The following is a 26,083-nucleotide window of genomic DNA, read 5'->3' as shown; positions in this document are numbered from 1 at the left end:
AAGTGACACTTACTTTAACATCCCTAGAGGCCGGCGAACAAAATTAGCAGACAGATCTATAACAGTCGTTGGTCCCAAATGGTGAAACGATCTACCTAGCTATCTGAAACACATTCAATCTGAATCCAGCTTTAGATCAAAACTGAAAACACATTTATTTAGGCAGTTTCATGAACAATGAGTGTAGTCTTGTTGGGATACAAAATATCAGAAGTGGTGTAAAATAGTATTTATACATGTCCAAACTCTTAATCTAAGTTCTAGAATTCTGTTCATATTTTGTATGTACGTATTTTAAATGTGTGTTAGATCTATGTAATTGTAAAGCGCAATAGAATATTTTAAAATTTCTGCGCTATATAAATTCCATATATTTGTATTTGTTGGTTAATTGTGAACATATTCATGATTGTTTGGCCAGATCCGATGCAGTGGGTCATATCTCCAGTAAATAAGAAGTCACAGCTACAAACTCTGGTTTTCATATAATAATCGTTCGGGCGTTAGAAGTGGAACTTTGTGTGTCTAAGATAAGGATAAAACCAGTCTCATAACAAAATTTTCTCTGTTGTAAATTTTAGATACTAATGTTTAATTTTTGTGACTTTTTGAATACAGGTGGAGATCGCAAAATGAATAAAACGATATAAATACAAAATTCAAATTATCGTAAGCGTATGCTTTTAAAGATCTTAGTATTTTCACAGATGTCCTGTTGGTAATATGAATGATATTGCCAAATTATCAAAGGACATTAAATGTGCTCTTAAGTTTATAGATGAACGTAATGATTAAGAAAAAATATAGCTTCATGTCTAAGAACATTTAGTAACTTATTTTAACTATAGTCAGTTTTGAATACAAGAAACTAGCATTTAAATTTGAACCAATAACTTTTCAATCTTCAAAGTAAAGCTTACCTGCTTGGTCACGAAACTGTACTACTGCTGTAGCATCATCCGGATTTATATAAACACTTTCAACTTGCATTATGCATGTACTTTCAAAGTCGTCAAAATAAATTTCCACAAAGTCCTTGTCAACTGAACTTGGTAACCCAGTAATTAGTATTTTTCTTGAAACTGAATCTTTACACGTATTTCCACTTTTCTCTTTCGGCTTGTACAGTGACACATCAAGCAGTTGACCTTTTAAGTAATGTCCAGGCCTATCGACAACACGTTGTGCAACTAAAACACATTCATGTAATTGTTTGTGAAATCTGGAGTGCATTTATGTAACAAATATAGCAAAATCATATCAGACATAAAACATACGCATTCGTGATTTAATTAATACTCATCCGAACTCAGGTTTTATTTTACTCACGGTTATAACATGATTTGTTAGTTCTAACAAGATCCGTAAACATATGAAAACTTGAATATAATTCTACTTGTTTGATTGTTTGTTTTAGGTTTAACGCCGTTTTTCAACAGTATTTCAGTTATATAACGGCCGGCAGTTAACCTGACCAGTGTTCCTGGATTCTGTACCAGTACAAACCTGTTCTCCGCAAGTAACTGCCAATTTCCCCACATGAATCAAAGGTGGAGGACGAATGATTTCAGACACAATGTCTTTTATCAAATCGTCACGGAGAACATACGCCTCGCCCAGGGCTCGAACTCACGACCCCGATATCCGTAGATCAGCGCTCTCCCTATTGAGCTAAGCGTGCGGGCTGAATATTATTCTACGATACAATGTAGAATATACTTGTCATTAAGATTTAACCCCATGGTTATTTTAACGCTATCCATTATATGCCGTTTGTACAGTAAAGCAACTTATAAAATATAGTTACATTATTGTAATTAAACGTCGTAATGACCCGTGTATGGAGCCATAAACACTGTTGACCTCTGCAAAATCCCTAAAAAACGGACTTGTCATGATTCAGCAGTGACTACATATAAATATGGATATATGACGTCATGCACAAGTTCAGATCAAATTACAAAATCTCTACAATTTTTGGATAAGATAATTCTACTTCACAAAGTATGTGTCCCTTGTGGTTAAGATTTATTTCTTTTAAAAGTTAACGATACCTTCTTCTATTTCAAATGTAACGTAAGCAACGTCGTTGTCCTTGTCAGACGTGCATTTAACAACAGGTCCTCCCCCAGACCAAGTTCTATTTTTAAAGTATAAAGTCACTGCATCTAAATGCCTGCCGATATTGGGAAGTCCTTGAACTTGTACTGTGCGCAGTTCATCTCTATATACCTTCAAGTCTGAAGTGTGTCCGTCTATATAGAGGGGCTGATTTTTCAAAATGGTTTGGGCGCCTGAAAGTATAAATACTTAAGAAAAGTAAGATAAGGCTGTCATACGCCAGTTTTTTACAGTCATGTGAAATAGGCTAATAAAAGGCATCGGAGCACTTCTTAGTCACTTTACAGATTTCGGAGCAAAAAGTACACATATGTTTCATTCTCACATACCATCATTGAATAATTCTGAGGCAAAAAATATATATCAACACAAGACGAAGCAAATTAGTTCAAACAAAGTCCAATTATTCCCACTGGAAATACAAGACGCATCAAAACATAATAATAACCTACTTTACTTAGATAGTTCATATGAGGTAACGAAATTTGCATCATATCCATGGACTCACTGGAATACTATTCCCAAGAACTAAACTAATAAAACACTGTACAAGTACCAGCTGAGTATATCAGCCGACACACCCCATAATTACTGCTAATGTGTTGATGAAATAAAGACGGCTGATGAGACAGTAAAATAAAAACTAAAAACATCTTCGGGATTTATGGAATACAACCAAGCAAACAAGTAAAATATTATTTAAAGACTTAGTTTGGCTTAGTATGTTCAAGAGAGGTTACTAAATGTGAATTTGCCTAACCTATCCCCAAGCACCGTCTACAGTGGAACTCTATAAAATATATATAAAATGGTCTCCAATGATCACAAAACAACAAGAAAATATCAGCAATGAGTTCAAGCCTCTGTAATGATTTTTCCACAATCATTATTAAAAAGAAAGCAATGTGAGAATGTTTTCAAACTTTCGTGGCGAGTACGAACTGGAAAAAGGCAAACATTTACCATTTTAGGCATATAACAGGCTTGAGAGAAAGACTGTTTTACACAACTACCTAAAACTGTTGAGACATAACCTGAAAGTACAACCAAAATGCTGCAATTTCTTTCTTTACTTGAACAAGCCAAAACATTGAATAAACGTAAGCGCAAGGGAAATGACTAACTAGAACTGTCACAGGAGTGACTCATACCCCCACCATACGGTCTTGTCACAGAAGAATGGCAACCATAAGAAATCTTAAAATACTTAGAATAATATAAAAATGTCAAAAAAGCTTAATACTTAAAAAGAAGTTTACTCGTCTTTGGAGTACTTCATCCTGGGCTTCCACATATAAGTAATACTAGTATAATTATGTGCCCTGGATGAGGGATGAGGTAAATATAAAAAATCTCTAATATTAGAGATACACTAAAAAAATGTCTTACTGACCCATGTTACCACAGAAAAATGCCTCTACTTTTACATAGGACTTATAATAAAAAAGTTAAAAAAATACCTAAAATATTGAAAATCTAAAAATAGACTAATTCCTGGAATTTAAGGGGAAGAAACTCAGTACGAAAGTTAAAAAAAGGCTACTTCCCTTTGGCTCTAAGCCAATCAGAATGAGATATAGTGAAAATACATCAAAATTAACCTTAAATTCTAAGTAAAAGGGGACATAATTCAAGAAAAATTGGTGTCAGAGTTATGCACCTTGTGTCACATGATGTTGGTGATGAGGTGGAACATCTATTTTTAGTTTGAATAAAATCCATTCAGTAGTAACTGAGATATAGTGAATATACATCAAAATTAACCTTAAATTCTAAGTAAAAAGGGGCATAATTCATGATAAATTGGTGTCAGAGTTATGCACCTTGTGTCACATGATGTGGGTGATGAGGTGGAACATCTATTTTAAGTTTGAATCAAATCCATTTAGTAATAACTGAGATAATAGATTTCGGGACGCGACGGGACGCAACAAAACTGACTCCTATATAGCTCCCCCCCCCACCCCCACAAACATGTTTGGTGGGGGTATAAAAATATCAAAAACGAAAATAATCAAATAAAACATCAAAAGTTAAATGTCAAACAGGGAACGCCAGGCTCCAAATCTGCAGCTTTCCAGAAACGAAAATTACAGCACGCAGATATGCACACTACCAACAAACACACTCACATAAAAAGCAAACACATGAGGACAAAACGAACATATAAAGACAGCGGGGCAACGCCTTGGAATGGTCAGTGGCAAAAACACCACTGGGGAGTTTAAACCGGTTTATGGTGCAAACCCAACCTCACTCTGAACCCCCACCATGTTCCAAAGTCACGGGACAGTGTGTAAATACAAGTAATCCATGCCAGGTGAATCTCTAACACACGCAGTGGAAGCAAGAGGCATGGCACGTAAAACAAAAATATGTTCCTGTGTAATTATATAAAAAAGCAAACCTTAATAACCAAATCGTATGTACTCGGTGCCTTTGCAAAAGACAGAGCAACAAGAGAAACATCCTTAAGGGCCCGACGAAACAGGCCAGAAAAGAGAAATCAAAACAGTTTAGTCCTGGTAAGATATAAAAACTGCTTACGACGGCTCGAAGATGCTCTGCACCTTATTTTAATTCAATTCATGTTCAATCTATACCATACGAGTATATCAAATTCAACCTATGGGTTATACATCAGTTTGCTATCATTCGCAGACAAACATTCCTAAGTACATACAGGTAGGGTTCCCAAAAAGCGGAATAGATAAAATTCCCGGACATTTCCCTGACCAAATTCCTATTTTCCCTGTCCAAAACGTAACTTGTTCATGGAAGCTTAATTGACCGTCAAACAGCATGATCAATAAAATATTGGCCTTCATCCTCCCTATCAACCGATCCATACCACTTTCCTTGTTATGGTAACTATATGTATAACTGTATTTAGATTATTTTTGTTTAGTTTTCCATTTTAATTGCTCAGTATCACATTTGAGGTTATGATGTCAAATATTTGCACTGTCCACCCTAAGTAATCAGTTTGTTTGCATATTTTCTACATTAATCTTTCAGTTTTTATCTACAAGCTAAATTTTAAAGCATAATATGTTAAAACTAAATCTTATGCTACGCTACACACCAGATCTGCAATGTCATTTTTTCTGTTAAAATTCTCTAATAAATTTAAACAGACCTCATGAGAAATAAACTATAACTTTTGGATGTTAAATACAGGATTTATGATCAAATAACAACAAGATTTATGGTCCTTTGGTTATATTCTCGGTAAAACAAATTAAAAATCTAAAACAGGCCCGCTTGGAAACGTAAAGTACAACCAAACAAATTAATAGAAGAACCGGCTTGACTGAGTCTTTTATCAGAGATAAAGGCACAAGGAAGACTGCCTATGCCCCTTGCACCAGCTTAAGCAAAACTCTACTTTAATAACAATGCTAAGTCGCTCATCTAGCCTCAACTATTTGACCTTGAATATATGTAAGACACACTGAATTATGAACGGTAATATCTGTGTTAAACATACAAAAACATAATACAGGTCAAGTGCCCTCATTTGAGCAAAGGGCTAGATTCACTAACCTGTAGTTTTGGCCTAAGATTATGACAATTACTACAGTATTGACTGTCTCAAAATTATCACTATTTTTCATTAGTTTACACCTTAATCTGTACGAATAAGATATTTGTTGTCAAAATATTGATTGCAATGTAGCAGATATATCCTATCAAACATACCCCAAATCGGCGATTTTCAAGTTTTTTAATGTTATTTCCATGTTCATTCAAATTTAGATATGAGCGCAGCTGTCGACAGTTTTTATTTTTTGTGTTTAAATTCGTTGTATATTCACATATAATATGTGAAAATCTTAAGTTTGTCGACACCTGCGCTCATTATGCATTTTACTTTTTTCTAATACCTTGAACAGCCAGCTTTTATTAACCTATCGGGAGAATGACTCATAAAATCGGCAGTTTTTAACATCAAAACATTAATTTAAAGACAAATAACGGTCAAAAATTTAATTATGCAAACTGAGAAAGTATTTTGTTGCAAGAAGCAAACACGACACTTAATGCCACCCGTAGGAAATTAGAAGGAGCGAATAAGTCGGAGTACGAAACGGAAGAAAATCTGTCAAACGTCACGCTAAAAATAGATAAACAAATTTACATTTTTGTTTTATTAGTGGAACCACTGGTGTAAATGATACGTTAAATAATGGATTAAGTATATATTTGACGGAATTCGAATTCACAAGAAAGGTAAGTGACGTTTTATTTGATTATTTTCGTTTGCTCTTTTGCAGACGCTAAAAGTTGACAACATTCGTCCCCATTTTGTCCCGACTTTCGTAATCGCTTCTTATTCAATAATCCCAGGCTTGAAAAGTTTGTTAATTCCACACGTTGTTTGGCTTTATAAACTGAATTCACATAATTTTGATGAATATGAAAAGGGATTGTGTATCACTAAATGTGCCAAGTTTACTGTAGCGTGCAGTTTGTTGTAGGTTTTACCGCTAGCTGCGTTACATACAAAGTCCATAGACATGGCATTATAGTAGTGCGAAAATGAAATAACTTTTAGAACAGAGTATGCAGCCCGTTGGAAAAAAATAACTGGGGTAGATGTAAAACGAATATTGGATAATATTTTAATTTCAAATAGTACATTAATTTACGATTACGTAACTAATTCCTCAGTAGTACATTGCATGGCGTGATGGCCTTTCAACCCAAAAACCCGAGTTCGAACCCTATGTGATTCATTTTTGTTTTGTTAACCCCTTTCTATCAGTCTGTTTAGACTTTTCTCTTCATACAACTCCTCTGCTGTTTTGATTATTACTGTTAAATATCTGAATTAAGGTATCCGACCGGTCCACATATAGGCAATATTTACTTGCCTTGTGACCCAATGTCTTTTGGTATCATTTGCAAGTGTTGTGTCTGCTGAACAAGAATTATTGAATAAGATGACCATAAATAATATGCAAGGATCATTACAGTCATGTTTTCTGACTGCGAACTGATAAAACTTACACTGTAATAACTGGATTTCTATTGACGTTTCATTGAAGACTATTAATTTAGTAAAAAAAGTCTGTAACATATTTTTGTCATGTGATTTAGATTACTATGTTTTCTTTTTTTCAGTCAAATGATACTAAAATTATACGAACTTACCAGGAATCAATATTTTATATATTCTAAAAGCACTGTACTGGTACTAATGATAAACCCGGACAGATGATAAAGTCGACCACCTTGGAAATATTCAAATGCCATCGGTTATTTATAAAATTGAACATACCATCTAATAGTTTCCACTTCCAACACCAACTGGTGTAAACAAAAACAAAATTGGTAAATATTCTGTATAAATAAATGAGTGAGGTTGGGTGCGCACCATAAACCGGTTTAAGCTCCCCAGTGGTGTTTTTGCCACTGACCGTTCCAAGGCGGTGCCTCACTGTGTTCCTTTGTTTGTTCGTTTTGTCCTCGTGTGTTGGCTTTGTGTGTGTGCGCGTGTATGTGTGTGTGTGTTTGTGGTGTGCACGTTTGCGTGCTGTAGGTTTCGTTTTGGGGAGGCTGCGAGTTTGGCACGTTGCATTCCCTGTTTGATATTTGTCCTTGTTTTTGTTTTTTTTACATTTATTTGTATAAAAAACATTTATCCAAAATTACTGGGGAAGAGGGTGTTTTTTGTGCATGCTCACTGCCGAAACATGAAGGCCTGACATTGGGTTACTTTTCATTACTTGATCAGGAATGACTGTTTCAGCTTTTTGAGAAAGTTTCACTATAATAATACAAAGAAAATTTTGTAAATGACAAAGTGGTCGAATTTATCATCAGTCAACGTTCATACAGTCCCCATTTACAGTCCCCTTCCAGGGCCTAACTTCGTGTGAGTTTGCATACTAAATATAAATTTGAATTACGTAAAGTTTTCAGCAAACGTTAAGCTTTATTTTGATACCGACCATTGATTTCAATTTACAGAAATTAAAAAGTTACAGGTAAAAAAACTGATTTTCTGGTCGGGTTTATCATCAGAACAGTACGGATAACTTAACGCACATTCATCAAAACCCAAAAACGTTTTGGTGTTCTCTCATAAATATACCACGTCATCAAGTTCTTTATGAATGTGTAGGTACACATTCTCAGGATAGTTTGTGGAGGGGCATTATATAGAGCATGCTCATCTGGAATGGGCTGTATTACCTGGAATAATTTCGAATCGTAATTGTAAAACACGTCCGATACATTTGGAGTTATAATCAAGCCCATTTTGAATTTATTTGTACACATGTTCTATAAGAAAATGCAATGATTTGTTTGCTTCGTTACAGATGACGAAACACTACAACTGTGTTGTGTGTAACAAACGAACCAAACCAAAGGAAAGACGCATTATAACCAAAGATGTGAAGAAATACCTCAGAAAGGCATTATTTATCGAGATCAGTTCGGGAAAAAGATATCATATGCAACAAATGTAAACACAAGTATTACACGTATGATGTATGTACAACGTCTAAGCAAAACAATAGCAAGAGAGATTCTCAGTCTACCAGGGATGCAGATTTTCACCCAACCGCTTCAACTTCATCTGTTCCTGCTGCCAGTCCATCTCCGGTAAAGTTAAATATACCATCTGCACCTAAAACAAATGCACGGTGTTTGGCATGCAAAAAACCAGGACCTAAACTTATAGTTATTTCGGCACCCGCCCGATTTGCTGCATTTCTTTATCATAATGTTATAATTCCTGCTGGAGCAAGATCCTGCCCAAGTCACATTGAAGAAAAAACATGTATGCTTTGACCAGAGTGTTTACGAACTATACCAGTTACAGAGCAACCGTTTATGAATAGAACAACTATTCTGAATTTACCGAAGCAAATGAGAGAAATGCGCTGTAAGAAACAAAACATATTGGACTTTGACAATATAAAGGATGAAGAAATGAGAAATCTAACTGGACTTAGTCTAGAACAGTTCCATGATTTATTCTCACACATAAAGGACAAAGTAAAAGCTACACCGGCACGGACAAGTTGGACATCGGTAGGGCTCGTTTTATTTAAACTACGGTCCGGAATGTTTAATAAATTGTTAGCAACACTTTTAAGGGTCTGTAAATCAAGTGTTCGACGGGCTATTAGGACTGTAAGGCAAGCACTGATGAGGAGTTTTGTCCATTTGTATCTTGGACTTGAAGTATCGCTAGAAATACTATTATCTCACAACATACAAGACCTCTTGCAAAACACTTATTTGATGCTGAAGAAGATGAGATGATTCTGGTTTTAGACGGTACGTACATTTATATTCAGAAAAGTGGCAATTTTAAGTTTCAGAGAAGATCATACAGCATACACAAAGGTCGACAGTTAGTGAAACCTATGGTTGTAGTGACAACAACTGGGTATTTCGTTACCATAGTAGGACCATTCTTTGCTGACAGTAAAAATAATGATGCAGCAATCTCAAATCACATGCTTCGTTCAAATACGGAGGACATAAGAAACTTTGTGAAAGAGAAAGATATATTTGTTGTGAATCGAGGATTTAGAGATTCTGTTTCTTTGTTAGGAGATCTCGGTTTACGAGCAGAGACGCCAGCATTCATGACTAAAGGTGCAAAACAGATGCCAACAGATGATGCTAATTCAAGTCGTATGGTGACAAAGGTATTTACATTTTATTAACCCTTACCCTGCTAAATTTCCATGTATTCAACTCTATCCAGTTGAATAGCTGTATTCAACTACACCAATGCCATACCTCGAGGAGACACTTTCAATCATGGCTCATAAAATGTAAGTATGCAATATGAAATAATGTAAAACATAAGATATACATAAACGGTAATGGATTATTAATAATGAATAGGGCTCTCCCGTATGAATAATGAAGTACGATAATACATGAGATAAGGATAGACGGATAGATAAGTTAATACAAACATATACTAAATGTGTAATTTAATTAAATATCATGAACAATACAACACTGAAAAGATATTTAGAATCAATTATACTTGCTTAGACGAAAACAAATACGTTTTACCTACGGCACTAGTAAAAAAATTCCGCGGCCATTATTTAACGCACTTGTACCGCCGAATCCATGCAGAATAGCCTTTTAAACTCCTTTTATATGAACTTATAACTTAATGAATTTTTTAAAAATTTAACCCAACCAATAAATGCTGGTTACACCCATCAATTATAATCATATGTTCACTACATAGACAATACCTTAGTAACAGGCCGCATTTTTTTTATAAAATCCGACCACGACAATATTTTTCGTCTAAAATCATTCTTTATAATAAAGAAAATTTGACAGTTTCGTGTTGTGTTGCAATAGTGAATGGATTGCTCATTTCAGTAAGACAGTATGTTCAATGGATGTGTAAAGTAGCTTTCTTTGTCCGTTGTTGGTATTTACCTATCACCTTTTAGTCACTTCCACCGGGAACTTGTAAAACCTTTCGCAAGATACTTTGCGGAAAGTTCTACCGGGAAATTTATAACTTCGATAAAACGTCGGATTATATGAAGTGTCAAAATCGTAAAATATTAAACTCCGACGTTTATTTATAGAACTAGTACTAAGAAGTGTGTATGTAACCTTCACTTTCACAGAGCTGGTATTAAAGGCATGAAGATAGTTATTCGCCGGCTATGCCACCATGGTCTACTCGAATTTAGTCCATATTAATAGATTTTTCCCAACTAGTAAAGACTATTTTCATGTCAAATATCAGCTTTATTTATGCTGGATTGTAAGGAAGAATGTCTGCTGATGTTTTAAGCTACGTTATATGCTTCAAAAAGTTAGTCGAAGCTGTTTGGTAAAGTGAAAGTAAAGTTTCTATTTCCTGATGTCTACCTATACCATATTAGCGTTTCCAAACCATGTTTATTCAACAGTAACTACAATGTACAAACTCATAGCGTACATAAATGCGCTCCCCTTGTTTTCAAACTGCGCTTATCATTCAAGAAAGATAAAACAAACAAAAGTGTCATTGTGGTCCTACTGCTCACCAGGGTATCAAACGCTATTCTCCAAGTAATCAGATCTCCAATAGTTCAACTCCAATATTATCTATGTTTCCTATTTGTCAAGTTTTTTTTTCTATACTTGTTAGTTGAAGCATTTTTCCAAGAAATGCTAAATTGTGGTGATAAATTAGTAAATCAAAAGAATTATCAACCGTAAATTAGAAGAATAAGAACAATAATATCGTAAAATCAGACGACTACAGGCAATACACATCGTACAGTACCAGAATGCACTTACAGCAGGTACAACACCCAGAAAAGTTCAGCTCCAAGAATTCAATACCTCAAAAGTTAAACTCCAACATCATTCTCCAAGTAATCAGATCGCCAAGATTTTGAATTTGCTCACCTCCCATGAATCTCAATGTTTGCTATGTTTCAACCTTTTTTGTACAATTGCTAAATTGTAAGGCTTTATAGATACATTAAACGAGAATTATGATTTGTTCTAGCAGGACTGGCATATAAGTAAGGACTGTTCCGAAAACTAAAGAACAAATCTACAGTTGGCAGCGGGCAACAACAAATAATATACATTCTTGACCTAATCAATACCACTTTCTCTGTTCACCAGTCTCACTGTATGGTAACTACAACGGTAGCCGTGTGTTTGGATTTGTCCAATATGGCCGCTCAAATAAACAAGAGGACCACGATGGTCCTGAATCGCTCACCTGTCCCCACATGACCCAGTTTTAAACTGAGTTTGACATCGTTATTTGACACTGTGACCTAGTTTTTGAGCTCATGTGATCCAGTGTTGAACCTGACCTAGATATCATCAAGATAAAAATTCTAACCAATTTTCATGAAGATCCATTGAAAAATATGGCCTCTAGAGGTCACAAGGTTTTTTATTATTTGACCTGACCTAGTTATTGATGGCACGTGACCCAGTTTCGAACTTGACCTAGATATCATCAAGATGAACATTCAGACCAACTTTCATACAGATCCAATGAAAAATATGGCCTCTAGAGAGGTCACAAGGTTTTTTTTATTATTTGACTTACTGACCTAGTTATTGAAAACACGTGACCAAGTTTCGAACTTGACCTACATATCATCAAGGTGAACATTCTGATTTAATTTCATGAAGATCCATTGAAAAGTATGACCTCTAGAGAGATCACAAGGTTTTTCTATTTTTAGACCTACTGACCTAGTTTTTGACCGCAGTTTACCCAGTTTCAAACTTGATCTAGATATTATCAAGATGAACATTCAGACCAACTTTCATACAGATCCCATGAAAAATATGGCCTTTAGAGAGGTCACAAGGTTTTTCTGTTATTTGACCTACTGACCTAGTTATTGATGGCACGTAACCCAGTTTCAAACTTGACCTAGTTATCATCAAGGTGAACATTCTGACCAATTTTCGTGAAGATCCATTCACAAGTATGGCCTCTAGAGAGGTCAAAAGATTTTCCTATTTTTAGACCTACTGACCTAGTTTTTGACCGCAGTTAACCCAGTTTCAAACTTGGTCTAGATATCATCAAGATAAACATTCAGACCAACCTTCATACAGATCCCATGAAAAATATGGCCTCTAGAGAGGTCACAAGGTTTTTTTATTATTTGACTTACTGACCTAGTTTTTAATGGCACGTGACCCAGTTTAAACTTGACCTAGATATCATCAAGATGAACATTCTGACCAACTTTCATGAAGATCCATTAAAAAGTATGGCCTCTAGAGAGGTCACAAGGTTTCCTATTTTTAGATCTACTGACCTAGTTTTTGATTGCAGTTGACCCAGTTTCAAACTTGATCTAGATATCATCAAGATGAACATTCAGACCAAATTTCATACAGATCCCATGAAAAATATGGCCTTTAGAGAGGTCACAAGGTTTTTTTGTTATTTGACCTACTGACCTAGTTATTGATGGCACGTAACCCAGTTTCAAACTTGACCTAGTTATCATCAAGCTGAACATTCTGACCAATTTTCATGAAGATCCATTCACAAGTATGGCCTCTAGAGAGGTCACAAGGTTTTCCTATTTTTAGACCTACTGACCTAGTTTTTGACCGCAGTTAACCCAGTTTCAAACTTGATCTAGATATCATCAAAATAAACATTCAGACCAACCTTCATACAGATCCCATGAAAAATATGGCCTTTAGAGAGGTCACAGGTTTTTTTTATTATTTGACTTACTGATCTAGTTTTTAATGGCACGTGACCCAGTTTAAACTTGACCTAGATATCATCAAGATGAACATTCTGACCAACTTTCATGAAGATCCATTAAAAAGTATGGCCTCTAGAGAGATCACAAGGTTTTCCTATTTTTAGATCTACTGACCTAGTTTTTGATTGCAGTTGACCCAGTTTCAAACTTGATCTAGATATCATCAAGATGAACATTCAGACCAAATTTCATACAGATCCCATGAAAAATATGGCCTTTAGGGAGGCCACAAGGTTTTTTTTGTTATTTGACCTACTGACCTAGTTATTAAGGGCACGTGACCCAGTTTCAAAGATGACCTAGATATCATCAAGGTGAACATTTTGACCAATTTTCATGAAGATCCATTCACAAGTATGGCCTCTAGAGAGGTCACAAGGTTTTTCTATTTTTAGACATACTGACCTAGATTTTGATTGCAGTTAATCCTGTTTCGAAGCTGATCTAGATATCATCAAGATGAACATTCAGACCAACTTTCGTACAGATCACATGAAAAATATGGCCTCTAGAGAGGTCACAAGGTTTTTTTTATTATTTGACCTACTGACCTAGTTTTTAAGGCACGTGACCCAGTTTCAAACCTGACCTAGATATCATCAAGATGAACATCCTGATCAATTTTTATGAAGATCCATTAAAAAGTGTGGCCTCTAGAGAGGTCACAAGGTTTTCCTATTTTTAGACCTACTGACCTAATTTTTGAACGCAGTTGACCCAGTTTCGAACTTGACCTAGATATCATTAAGATGAACATTCTGACCAATTTTCTTAAAGATCCCACGAAAAATGTGACCTCTAGAGTGGTCACAAGCAAAAGTTTACGCACGCACGGTCGCACGGACGCACGCACGGACGACGGACGCTGCGCGATCACAAAAGCTCACCTTGTCACTATGTGACAGGTGAGCTAAAAACAATGGAGCTTCATGTTGCCGCTCAAATAAAAAACAATGGAAATTCATGTAAGTTCTTGAAGATATTTACTTCGCCTTGCTATCTTCCGTTACCAAACTTTGTTCAGTAATCGCGGTAATATCTAAAGAAGTAATCGCCGGACTGATATGGCGATCGGAATCATATTTAGTATAGATATCTCTAATTAACTCATGGAAATTGTCCAGTTTTCATCAAGTTTGATAGGGACAACAAAGATCAGCTATTCAAATGCTATGTCACTAATATAAGCTAACTGAATGAAGAAATGACATAAACAAGTACAAAAGGACCAACGATTTTGGTAAGACGTATGATTCAGTTATAGAAATTTCCCTTCTTCTGATGCTAAATAAGATACCTGCTTACATACATGAACTCAACCATAAGTTCTAAGTCAATATAGCGGCACAGCTTCATTGAATTAACAGGAGGTTCTTCGAGCCTGTGCACTGCATGTCGGATCATTAGAGTACTCCAGTGCTTGAAGTTTCATTTCATTCTTAAAAGTGATAAATGAAGTTCTTGGTTACATACCAAAGAGTACTTGAGTACCAAAGCTAAACCAGTATTTCTTAGCTAAAGGAAGCGGCATAATTCTATAATGAATTTAAAGTCAGACTTGCAGACCCTTATTGTGCATGTTAGATCATCACGGTGGACAAGTGTGCACTGTAACTATTGATTATTGAGATACCTGCGTACGTAAAAAAAAAGTTACAAAATTCAATTTTGTAAATCGGGAAAAGGGTCATATTGTACTACTTAGTTCACCTGTCAAAACTTGTTTCTGGCTTTCATGTTAATCTTATATAGACGTGAACAGAATATAATGAAAGCCGGGAACAAGTTTTGACAGGTCAGAAAAATTGTACAATACCTTTGTAAAAATTAGACTAGAATAATGGAACATGTATATTGCATATCAGATCATCACATTGAACACAACTAAGTTCCAATAGATTCCCATTAGTCATTATTGATATAACATCTTCGAAATAATTAACAAAGAGCATGCGGAAGCTGACGAACGGATGTAGGCAATAGCCTTTAGTGTTCTTTAAGTAGTCCAGATAAATAATCTTTTGGAATGGTGAAACAAAACTAATGTTTATGGGGTTGCTTTTAAGTTGGTAGAGGAAAAGGCAAACACACGTTTTTATCATTATTATTACTATTATTATTATTATTGGCCTTTTTTCTAAGCATTTACTAATTCCTCTTCTAAACAATCAGTTGACAAATAGGATAAACAGATGAGTATTTATTAAGAAATGAAAACAAATTACTCTCGGGACGGTAACCCAGGCTCTCAAAACGAACGGATTTGATATTATCGGCCTTTTTTTCTAAGCATTTACTAATTCCTCTTCTAAACAAGCAGTTGACAGATAGGATAAACAAATGAGTATTCATTAAGAAATGAGATCAAATTACCCTCGAGACGGTAAATGTAACCCAGGCTCTCAAAAACGAACGGATTTGATATCTAACCAACCTGGCACTCAAACGTACTTACGCTGCTTTTTGTTAAAGTCGTTTTATCCTACATATTAGGATATATAGTGATTCATTTTGAAAATGTTCCCGGAAATAAATTCGTTATTAAACCTAACACGTTATTATGCACCGGTGCATACACAGTTGTTCCTTTTACCTTAGGTATTTAGTTTTATGAATTTCAGTTTATTTCTTTCTTTAGATTTTATGCAATCATATTATTATTATTATTATTATTATTATTATTATTATACCAGATTTATATAGCGCCCTTTTCATTATCAATTTCACGTTCAAAGGGCGCATAATTCATCCTCTACTAGTACAGACACAGAGCGATCTGACCAGAGGGACAGAGTGAGACAAAGCCCCCACGACAGAGAGATCAGAAATCAGATACAGGCTTGTCCGGCTAACTTAGCCTAGCTCGTTGCGAATAGACAGACTGGTTCTTTAACGTGCCCAGTGTATAGCACTGATACACAAGGATTGCCTGGGTTCCTGACCAGTACACCTCTAGTTAGGTGGGAAACACTGAAAAGAGTTTCTGAAAATTCCCGAGTAGCTGCCGGGGATCGAACCCCCGACCTCAGGATTGGAAGGCCAGTGGGAAAACCACTGAGCTATCCGTCCACCGTCCAATCCATACAAAAAGTTACATCTGATATCCGAGAAATAATTGAAGGAGACAGATGTGGTTTTATCAACTTTGATACCGGTCTATCGTGCAGGAATGTGAATTAAGTTGCGGTCCAAACCGGTGCATATACTAATTCCAAACCGTTAACAGTTTTTCATTTACTTGTATCCAAACCGTTACACACTTGTACATGTGATTGAATTTGGATGGTACTTTTTCGCAAACATACTATACTTTCAGTTTAGAGAACGATGACAAGATATGCAAAAATGTTTCTTCTTTCTTCTTAACTGATTTTCCTGATGATACAATTACAAGAGTTTTGATAAGATCATTTAAAAGTTTTCGCTTCTTGATTGCCATAATCTGCACGTTTTTATTACTTACTAACTTGAACTGGTATGATCTGATCTTTTTATATCGAATAACTTGCACCTTAGAATGAAAACTGAAAACATAGTAATTTTTTATGTACAAAAATGTGTTAAATCGTACAAAATATCAAAACTTACGTGATAATTTTGTGATTTTTTGCTCAGGAGAGGCCATATTGGACCGATCCAAACACACGGCTACCGGTGTAGTTACCATACAGTGCAGTCTATTGTACATATAATGTTTGAGTGAATGTTTTCTTGACAAATCGTTATGTATTAAAAAATAAGGCTACTTATTAAGAAGAGCCATTGTGTCGACTTCCACAAATAAAAACACAATTTTCAGATATACAGAATAATGTTTTGACAAATAAGGATCATGGGTCTTTTATTATTATTCTTAACTTAATCTATAAGCTAGAAGACATACTTTTAAAAGTATTTCTATGTAGCTAGGTTCAAAGTATCGAGTAGAATTATATAGAAAAATCTAACTATTTTTCAAAATTTAACACGATATCACATAATACACAATTCTTGGCGTACGGGTTTTATAATTCTACACATTTCTGCGAAATCAACTTCTTGTTTAGCCGACCCTAGAAATAACATGTATTGATGTCACGACTTAATCGTGACAACAAAACATTAAAAATGTTGCAACCCCACTTCTTTAACTCATGGGCTGTTGTCTTTAAACTCCGCTACCTAAAAAGTTTCTACAAACGACCGACCCTGCTAAAACAACAGTAGAAGTCATTGGGGTCCACCAAGCTAGAACCTAGACCGGTCTACCCCAAGATCCTGCTGTTTCGACTTCCGCAAAGTTTTGAGATAAGAAAAAGAACTATACACATGGAAATCATCGGGAGAAGACGCAAATGCCCCCTTGCTATGCTTTGATTAAATTTTGCTTAAATGAAATCAAACAGTTTCATTAATCGGGGACACTTTAAACATCATCAGGATAAATGTTTTCTTGTTACAGTCCCTTTTTGACTTATGGGTCACGTACTAGTTAGGGCAAATCTCCAAGTTTGAGAGTCCTAGGCTCAAATGCTGCATTTTTGTACTAGAATGACTATTCCTTACCCTGGAAGACTTCAATAACATTTAAAACCAATCTAATAAATTCAGTCAATATGTATCTTCACTGATTGTCCAAGTCCATCTGAGGGATGAAATTTCAGATCAGTATCTTCATTAGTTACGGAGATATACACATTTTAATTTGAAATAAAAGGACGGACGGGCGACGGACGAAGGTGGTCACAAAAGCTCAACCTGTCACCTAGTGACAGGTGAGCTAAAAAAGGAAAGAAGAAAACATACCTTCAGTCTCAGATTCCTTATTTTCATAATCTGAGTCCAGCGAACTAGAATCATGCTCGTCACCACTGTCTTCATACCTGGCTTCTTCTCTACCAGTTGGGTCTGCAGAGTCTAATGCATGTTTTAATTTCATTATTTTTAGGTATAAAGAATATAAGATTCTTTCACTGGTTATAGGTGAGGATGGGAATTTCCGGCCTCGAGGGTAACTGTTTAGGCGGTAACGAGGTTCCTACCGAGTTACTGCCTAAACAGTTACCCGAGAGCCGAATATTCCCATCTGAACCTATAACCAGTGACAGAATCGTTTTCTTGCATACCGATATCAAAATATAATAATAAAAATAAAATCAGTCGAACGGCTTTCCTTTTAGAACTATTTGTTATAACAGCGTATTTAAACAAAGCGCGGGAAATCAACGTCCGTAAACAGGAAAGACGTCATGACGTTTCATACACAAATAACAATGTTTAGTTCCGGTTTTGTTTTATCAGTTTCAGCGTAACGTTATGAATTTTTAATAAAACAACGTGTTTTGAATCGAGAAATATACTATCAGGAACAAAGAGGAACTGTCAAGGTATTGGATTTTTATTCCGTTTTTCGAAATAAAATATAAATAACTACATAAATCTTCTACATATATGTAGTTCGTTATACGTCATTTAAAGCACGAGAGTCATCTTTTCTAGATTTTCTAGCACCGGTAAAAATACCAGAAATTCCCGTCTGGTATGCAAGAAAGTTATTACTTTTGCATTTCGTTACCTACCCACAAAGATTACCGCTATAAATTTTTCCTCAAATATAAAATCAATATCTTTTCTCAGATGTGAAAGATTCCAATCAGTTTAGCTCCTTTAAGTTCGTTTTATATTACATACACATCAAAGAACTGGTAATGGCTGAAAGCAACAACGATAACAATTATATGTCACGTATTAAGCAAAAGTATTTATCGAAATCTCTTCACCTACCTACGTGCACAGCATTTAATGACATGCAGACTGGTGGGAAATACAAAGATATTTTCCAGTCCAGCTTTATGCTCAATTGTTTTTACTAGTATGCCTCGATGATTGTGTGTCCCATTTTCAGTCCTAGTATCACTATATTTAGTATCTGACCTAGATTTTTGATATACTGAAACCAAGCATGATAGAAGTCATATACAGAGCAAAGGCAATTATCTTAAGAAGTTTATCAACTGTAGGCAAAGACGTTTTAAATTACTACCGTGGGACAATTTTCAGTTTCAAGGTCACAGTTTTTACCTAGTGACCCCAAATATGATATAGGGAATCTTTTTACCACAGGCGATCATACTTTGAAGCTTTAGGATTATTGGCCAAAGCGTTCGCAAGTTACTAAACAGAAATCATTTCCAGTGCCGAGGTCACTGTAACACTGGCCTATAAACTACTGACCTCCAAAGCAATAGGAATCATCTACTGACCACAGGCAATAATCTAATAAAGTTTGACAACTGTAGGTTAAAACGATATTTAGGTATTGTACGTAAATCGTTTTTAGTTTCGACGTCACTGTGATTTTGACCTTTGACCTTCTGCGAAATGAAGCTACAGGGTCATCTACTGACCACAAGAGATCTTTTGATCCCAAAACCAAAGGGGTCTTAAGCACAGACAATCATCCTATGAGGATACTGACGATCGGAGGGTAAGCGTATTTCGGGGGTTACCGTTTTCAGAATTGCGGTCACATAAATCTTGACCTACTAACCCCAAACAATAAGGTAAATGTATTGACCATAGATCCTTTGTGAGATAAGAATTCGGTTGTTATTAATCGGAAACACCATGGTCCACAGACAGATAGACAAACAGAAAGATCGACAATAGGTAAAGCAATATATCGCCTCTTCTTCGAAAGGGGTTGGGAGTGGGCATTCCAAATGCGGTGATCATTCTATAGATGCATAATTATATTGTTGAGCTGTATCATGTAATGAACTCTGCAAGAAGAGTCTGCTGAAGGATAGAAGGTAACGTTTTAAGAAATAGCGCAGTATAATTGAGTCTCTTCATGAGAGATAATTAGTGTGCAACACCCCTCAGTATCCCTAACACCGACTTAAGTGGAATTATACGCCAAGCACCAGAAAAAAAACAACACTTACTGACATGAAGACTTTTTGTCATTTCTGGTTTTATGTTAAACTCCTTTAGATTGCTTATGAGCATACTCTCGTGTAAGGAATCTTGCCGTTCCGATGGTGTTGGAGGTGCACCTAGGTCATTTGTACCCATATCTCCCTCTTCAAAGTCTAAAAATGAACATCAATACATCAGCAGATTTTCAGATTTGCATTTGTAAATAAGGTATTAAGGGAAAGCGCAATATTATTAACAGAAATACATGCATCAGAATGCAAGAGGAATGCATACAGCTCACATCAAAAACGATCACTTTTTTCTGAGCTAATTAAATAAATGCCATGTAGTAACTAGGGAGCTATTAATGCTTCTTCTTGAGTACAGTAATTTTAGAGAACAATAAAAGCAAACAATATTTAAACATTTGGACAGTTATAAATAGTCCTTAAATATAAAGTATTTGAAAGACGATATTGTGAATATTTCTTTTTAAATATCTAAGGTGCTAGCAAAAAGGAAGAGTGCCATCTGCGGGTGTAAACGATCGTCTGCTAGTGCCTGAAAGAAGGCAATATGCAAGAAACGAGTTATTGTTCTGGGTATTCTTCTAATCAACTGACGATAATGAAAAGCAAACAGTTTAGTTAAATCTACATCATTAATAGTTTGCCTGTAAGGTAAACCTAAAAACAACAATTTCCAATAACGAAGAGGAAGAGATACCAGTATATTTTATATTACAAATGGAGCTACTATTCTGACAAAATGCAAGAGAGAGAGAGAGAGAGAGGAGAGAGAGAGAGAGAGAGAGAGTTATTGATCTTTACCTTACGAATTTGGGCCACTTTAGGAGTATTTGACGTTGCCATATAGACGATAAATAAATATTGTGCAAGTTCTGAAATTTGTTATTTAAATATCAACAGCTGATGTAATAGCTTATCAATCTTTTTTCCCAATTTTAGCAAAACAGCACCAGAAATAAAGATACTAGAGAATTTTTCCGGGTAATTATTGAATACACATCGTATGGTAAGAAAAACAGAAAAAGTGTTTAGTGGGAGGAGGGATGGGTGCCCTACTTTGTAGTCTCATATGCAAGACAACTCTTTATGGTGATCATTTGTATGAAAGACTATTAGAATCCACTGGCACCCAAAGCTTCCCTCCTCCAAAATATATGTATGGTGATTACTTGTTTCTTAGGAATATATTTAAATTTTTTTGACGTAATTTGTCCCTTAACCAATTGAAACCTTTATGTGGTATTTTGCCTCTGATGCCTGAAAATAGCATATCACGCAGAAGAACATTTCAAGGTAATCACTTGAATGAAATTTGACTGGAATCCCTTTAGAAATGAGAAAGTAGTTATAACTACAAAAAACATTTTGCAACGGACAAACTGCCTCCCCGACCAACCGCAAAACAGCCCGTTAATCAGCAAAATGGCTTCTTTACACTCCCCCTAACTTAATTTTTCGGGGTATAATTATGCTAATTAAAATGTATCAATTAACAAATGGCATACCTGCAACAACGTGTTCTCGTATGGGTCCGCGCGCACCTTTGACCTCATCAGATAACATTGGTTTACTATACTTCACGCATTCTTCATCTTTGATAGATCATGAATAATATATTAATGGACGTAGTCATTGTAAACTTTGTAGATTGCTAAAAACGACGGAATATTTTTTCTAAAGAATCATTGATGTCAGACCAAATATGTAAGCAAACATCTCCAAAAGAGATTTCTGTTCTAAATAAAAGAGAAAGTAACTTTGCCACTCCTTTAAAAAAAGCGACAATTCTTTAGTTGGACAAACAACATTTTCAAGTCTAGGAATAATTCACAAAATAGAAGGTTTTCGAAGAAACATCGGAATACATGAAGCCAAAATTGTGTAAGGCAGATCAATATGGGAAGATCATATTTTCAACAAGAAGGCCATGATGGCCCTATGTTCTTCGCTAGAGTTGATCTGGCCTACTGACCTAGATTTTTTTACTTCACATGACCTAGTTCAAACTTGGCTTAGAAATCATCAAGACAAACATTCTGATCAAGTTTCACCAAGGAATGATCACAAATCTGGCCTCAGGAGTGTTAACAAGCTTTTCATGTGATTTGACCCAGTTTCAATCTTAGCATGGGAATCATCAAGGCAAACATTCTGACTAAGTTTCATGAAGATAGGGCCATAAGTGGCCTCTTCAATGTTTAAAAGCTTTTTCTTTGATCTGAATGGGTGTTCTAGTTTTTGACCCCAATCCTCAGGGTAAATTCTGACCTGCGGTCATAACTGTTGCCCCTCTAGAATGTTAAAAAGCTTTTCCTTTGATTTGATTGAATGACCTAATTTTTGACCCCATATGATCCAGATTCTAACCTGACCTAGAAGTCATCAAGATAATTTTGACTTTTCTCACGAGGTTCAAACTTAACTGTAGTCTCTAGAGTGTTAACAAGATCTTACTTTGATCTGGCCTAGTGACCTTATCTTTAAACCCACATGACCCAGATTCTTACTTGACCTAAAGATCATCAAGACAAACATTCTGAGCAAGTTTCATAAAGATTGGGTCACATAGGTGGCCTCAGGAGTGCTAACAATGCAAATGTTGACGGACGATGGACGACGCACACCGCACGACAACGGACGCCGGAAAATGACTGGTCACAATAGTTCACCTTGAGCACTTTGTGCTCTGGTTAGCTTAGAATGAGTAAAGAGTTAAAGATAACCGACTTAAGCACAAGTTTTATGTGTATGAATGTTTTGTGTTATGCAAACAATTTCAGACATTTATGATATAGCAATTGCTTTGCTAGGAGACAAGATTTAATTCGAAAACACGAAAACAGTACATTTCAAAATTCCTGAAATACCTGCTCGACATAACAACTTTATCGCAGATAAGCCAGAATCCATTGAAACATACGTGGAGTGCCCCTTGCAGCCGCTTGGCAAAGATATGAGTAAGCAGGTAGTCTATAAAATGTGTGTATATAATGTTTAAAGAAATAGTTTGAGCAATTGTTTATATTAAACAACTACCTTAAAATAGTTTCTATGAAATATACAACAAAGATAGGGTGATTGTTTTGGGTTTTACGCCGTTTTCAACAGTATTTTCAGCTATGTAACGGCGGTCAGTTATCCAAGCCAGTGATCCTAGATTTACAGATCTTTTCTCCACAAGAAATTCAAGCATCAAATTTGGAGGACGAATGATTTCAGATATAATGCCTTTTATCAAATCGACATGAAAAACATACGCCTCGCCAACTGAGCCTCACCAACAGACTAAGTGTGACGATCAAACTTTAATCTAGTGTAAGATATTATAACACATACCTAGCTCAGGCAAGAACGACGATTGATTTGCAATAAAGTCTGGCTCCATCTCCTGCACTATTTGCTGATGATCTTTCTGCATAAGAACATCAAGAAACTCGTAATACCATTTCCGAGCTGGTACTCTACATTGCATTCTTTCAAGCAGAACCATAGTTGAATAGATATCGCCTTTATTTGCAAACATAGCCATAATAACTTCTTCATCAGTTCCATTGATAACATCCCTGGCTCTCAATTCTGACACGAACTCTTTTGCAATTACTATCTTTTCAAGATATGGTGTAAACAAGCGCATAACTGTTTTGGCATGGGCAGAAAATTCATCAAAATTGTTATTGGACAACAGCAATGCCTTCAAGTGTTGATAATCTGTTTAGGCAAAATAAAAGATTTAAATAATAAAATATGATATGAAAGATAAACACAACCTCCGTTTTGTTTCAATACCACAGAAAATGATTAAACAGTGTAAGAATACACAACGTCTCACTGTGAAGAAATGGTTGAAATTAAATAATACTGCCAAGACTAAATTATTGATAAACGGAAAGTCGATGGTTCTACCCACTCGTGATGAAATAATGCACGGAGGGGCACCTGGGGTCTTCCTCCAACATTAAAGCTGGAAAGTCGCCATATGACCTATCATGTGTCGGTGCGACGTTAAATCCAACAAAAAAAATATGGATAACCCGTTCGACGTTTGCTGGAATATAAACAATGATTCCGTAATTAGCGTAAGTTTATTTAACCCTCGTGCTAAATGACGCTTATCGGCTAATGAAAATCATGCGATTCTAGAAGTTTGGTGGATGCACATTTTTTTTTTACTTTGATTGCCTAACACCAGTTACATGTTGCAAGAATAGGAGTTCTATTACATGTTCTACATTGAGAATGTGAAAAATACATGTCATTTTTGTTTAAATTACATGTGTGTTCATCTTGACTCTGACGTCGATTCGAGAATATAATTACTTTTGTTTATAGTAGCTGAAGAACAAAAGAAAAAAGTAGCACCTGATAAGAAGGACAGCAATTTTATGTCTGTCAACAATGAATTTTTAAAACTTGAGTAGAAATGATAAAAAAGCAGCGCCTCGCATTTTATTACCTGAACTTTCAAGTGCATCTTCAAAAGACTTCCATTTCCCAGGCTCCTTTGAATTTAGAACACATTCTAGAAGATCTTCTCCTGCCTTGCATGTTTCATCTTTCAAGTACAGGTTCTTTATTCTGGAACCTTCCTCTTAATTTCCGATATATAGTAGCTTATTAACACATTTTGTGTATATGTCGTAAATTTCAACAACAACAAAAATAAAGTAGATGCTAATTACGGCATGGGTGCCCTAATATTTTCGACTGTTACTTAATATAAGAATCACTGTATTCGAACGCTTTCAGGGATATTTCAATATAAATTAAAATCGTTATTTGTTCTGGAAAACGAATGGTAAGTGTAGCCTTCCTGGAAGCACAGAACTACCAAAACACAGCCAGAGAGCTTAACATCGCATCACTATTTTTTACAAGTTAGGCAAGACAGTATATATAAATAAATATTTACATCCAAATCGGATTCATGCGCGGATCCAGAGGGCGGGGGTGGGGAGTGGTGGGTTCGGGACCCCCTAAAAAAATTCTAGAAAAGGAAGGAAGAGAAGGAAAGATTCTTTTTTCGAAAAGGCAACCTTAGGACCGCATTCAAAGTGTATGTGGCTGCTGCTACATACGACCCCGACATAATTCATATTTATATTAATAATCTCAAAGAAACTAAAAATTTTACCTTTAAGAAAACTAAAAAATTGCAGATGAAAAAGTGTTCTTAAATGCTCCTAAAATGTCCCAGAATGCAGGCCATTCAAAATTTCAAAATTTTCGGGGGACGGGGCGGGGGGAAGCATGCCCCCTTACCCCCTAGGCTAGACGGCTCATTTGCTAGTTAACCTGTTCAACAAAACCTTATTGACAACCTTGTACCTTTAAACGATTAACATCCACCTAAAACAAACACACACACACATCAAAATATTTAGTGTGTGAAGACACATGTTTGTCATAGATGGAGCGACTGATCAATACTTATTAGACCTTCCTGGTTATACTGAGGGTTTGGTCGGACCCCCTCTGAGAAAATTGGCTAGATCCGCGCATGGGATTGGAACTATGTTTAACTCTAGAATACAGGAACCGCGATATAGACAAACGTAAATTAACAAAACTGACCTGTAGATATGACCGACCGTGCTTCGAGATGTGACACTATGGTAGGTTCTTTAATACACCTAACTATTTCCTCACGTAATACTCGGACTCTGGTCTCGATTTCACACGACATTTTTCTACAGCCTGGTGAACACTTCTAGGGATAACCTTGTCCTGGCCGTGATACTGTTTTACGCTTTATTATATAAATAGAAATATTAA

General features: G+C 35.8%; 2 protein-coding genes across 3 annotated transcripts in view; both read right to left on the bottom strand.

The window, feature by feature from the left end:
* Positions 1-26,083, bottom strand: part of LOC123563018 (uncharacterized) — a 181,009-nt gene that overhangs the window by 89,243 nt on the left and 65,683 nt on the right. The gene's annotated exons all lie outside the window — the stretch shown is intronic.
* The window catches only part of LOC123565062 (uncharacterized), a 151,520-nt gene that overhangs the window by 78,696 nt on the left and 46,741 nt on the right, over positions 1-26,083 (bottom strand). For both annotated transcript variants that reach the window (XM_045359068.2, XM_053537631.1), the window contains exons 2-9: positions 25,883-26,057; positions 24,765-24,899; positions 23,648-24,019; positions 21,817-21,903; positions 20,309-20,455; positions 18,168-18,278; positions 2,055-2,294; positions 921-1,190 (exon numbers count right to left, since the gene is read on the bottom strand). In XM_045359068.2, coding sequence (XP_045215003.2) covers positions 921-1,190; positions 2,055-2,294; positions 18,168-18,278; positions 20,309-20,455; positions 21,817-21,903; positions 23,648-24,019; positions 24,765-24,899; positions 25,883-25,994 — 1,474 coding nt within the window. In that variant the 5' untranslated portion in view covers positions 25,995-26,057. The remainder of the gene's footprint in view (positions 1-920; positions 1,191-2,054; positions 2,295-18,167; positions 18,279-20,308; positions 20,456-21,816; positions 21,904-23,647; positions 24,020-24,764; positions 24,900-25,882; positions 26,058-26,083) is intronic.

The sequence above is a fragment of the Mercenaria mercenaria genome, chromosome 2, assembly GCF_021730395.1.
Source record: "Mercenaria mercenaria strain notata chromosome 2, MADL_Memer_1, whole genome shotgun sequence".
Taxonomy (NCBI): Eukaryota; Metazoa; Mollusca; class Bivalvia; order Venerida; family Veneridae; genus Mercenaria; species Mercenaria mercenaria.
The sequence above is the reverse complement of the archived record's forward strand: the minus strand, read 5'-3'. Positions and strand labels throughout refer to the sequence as shown.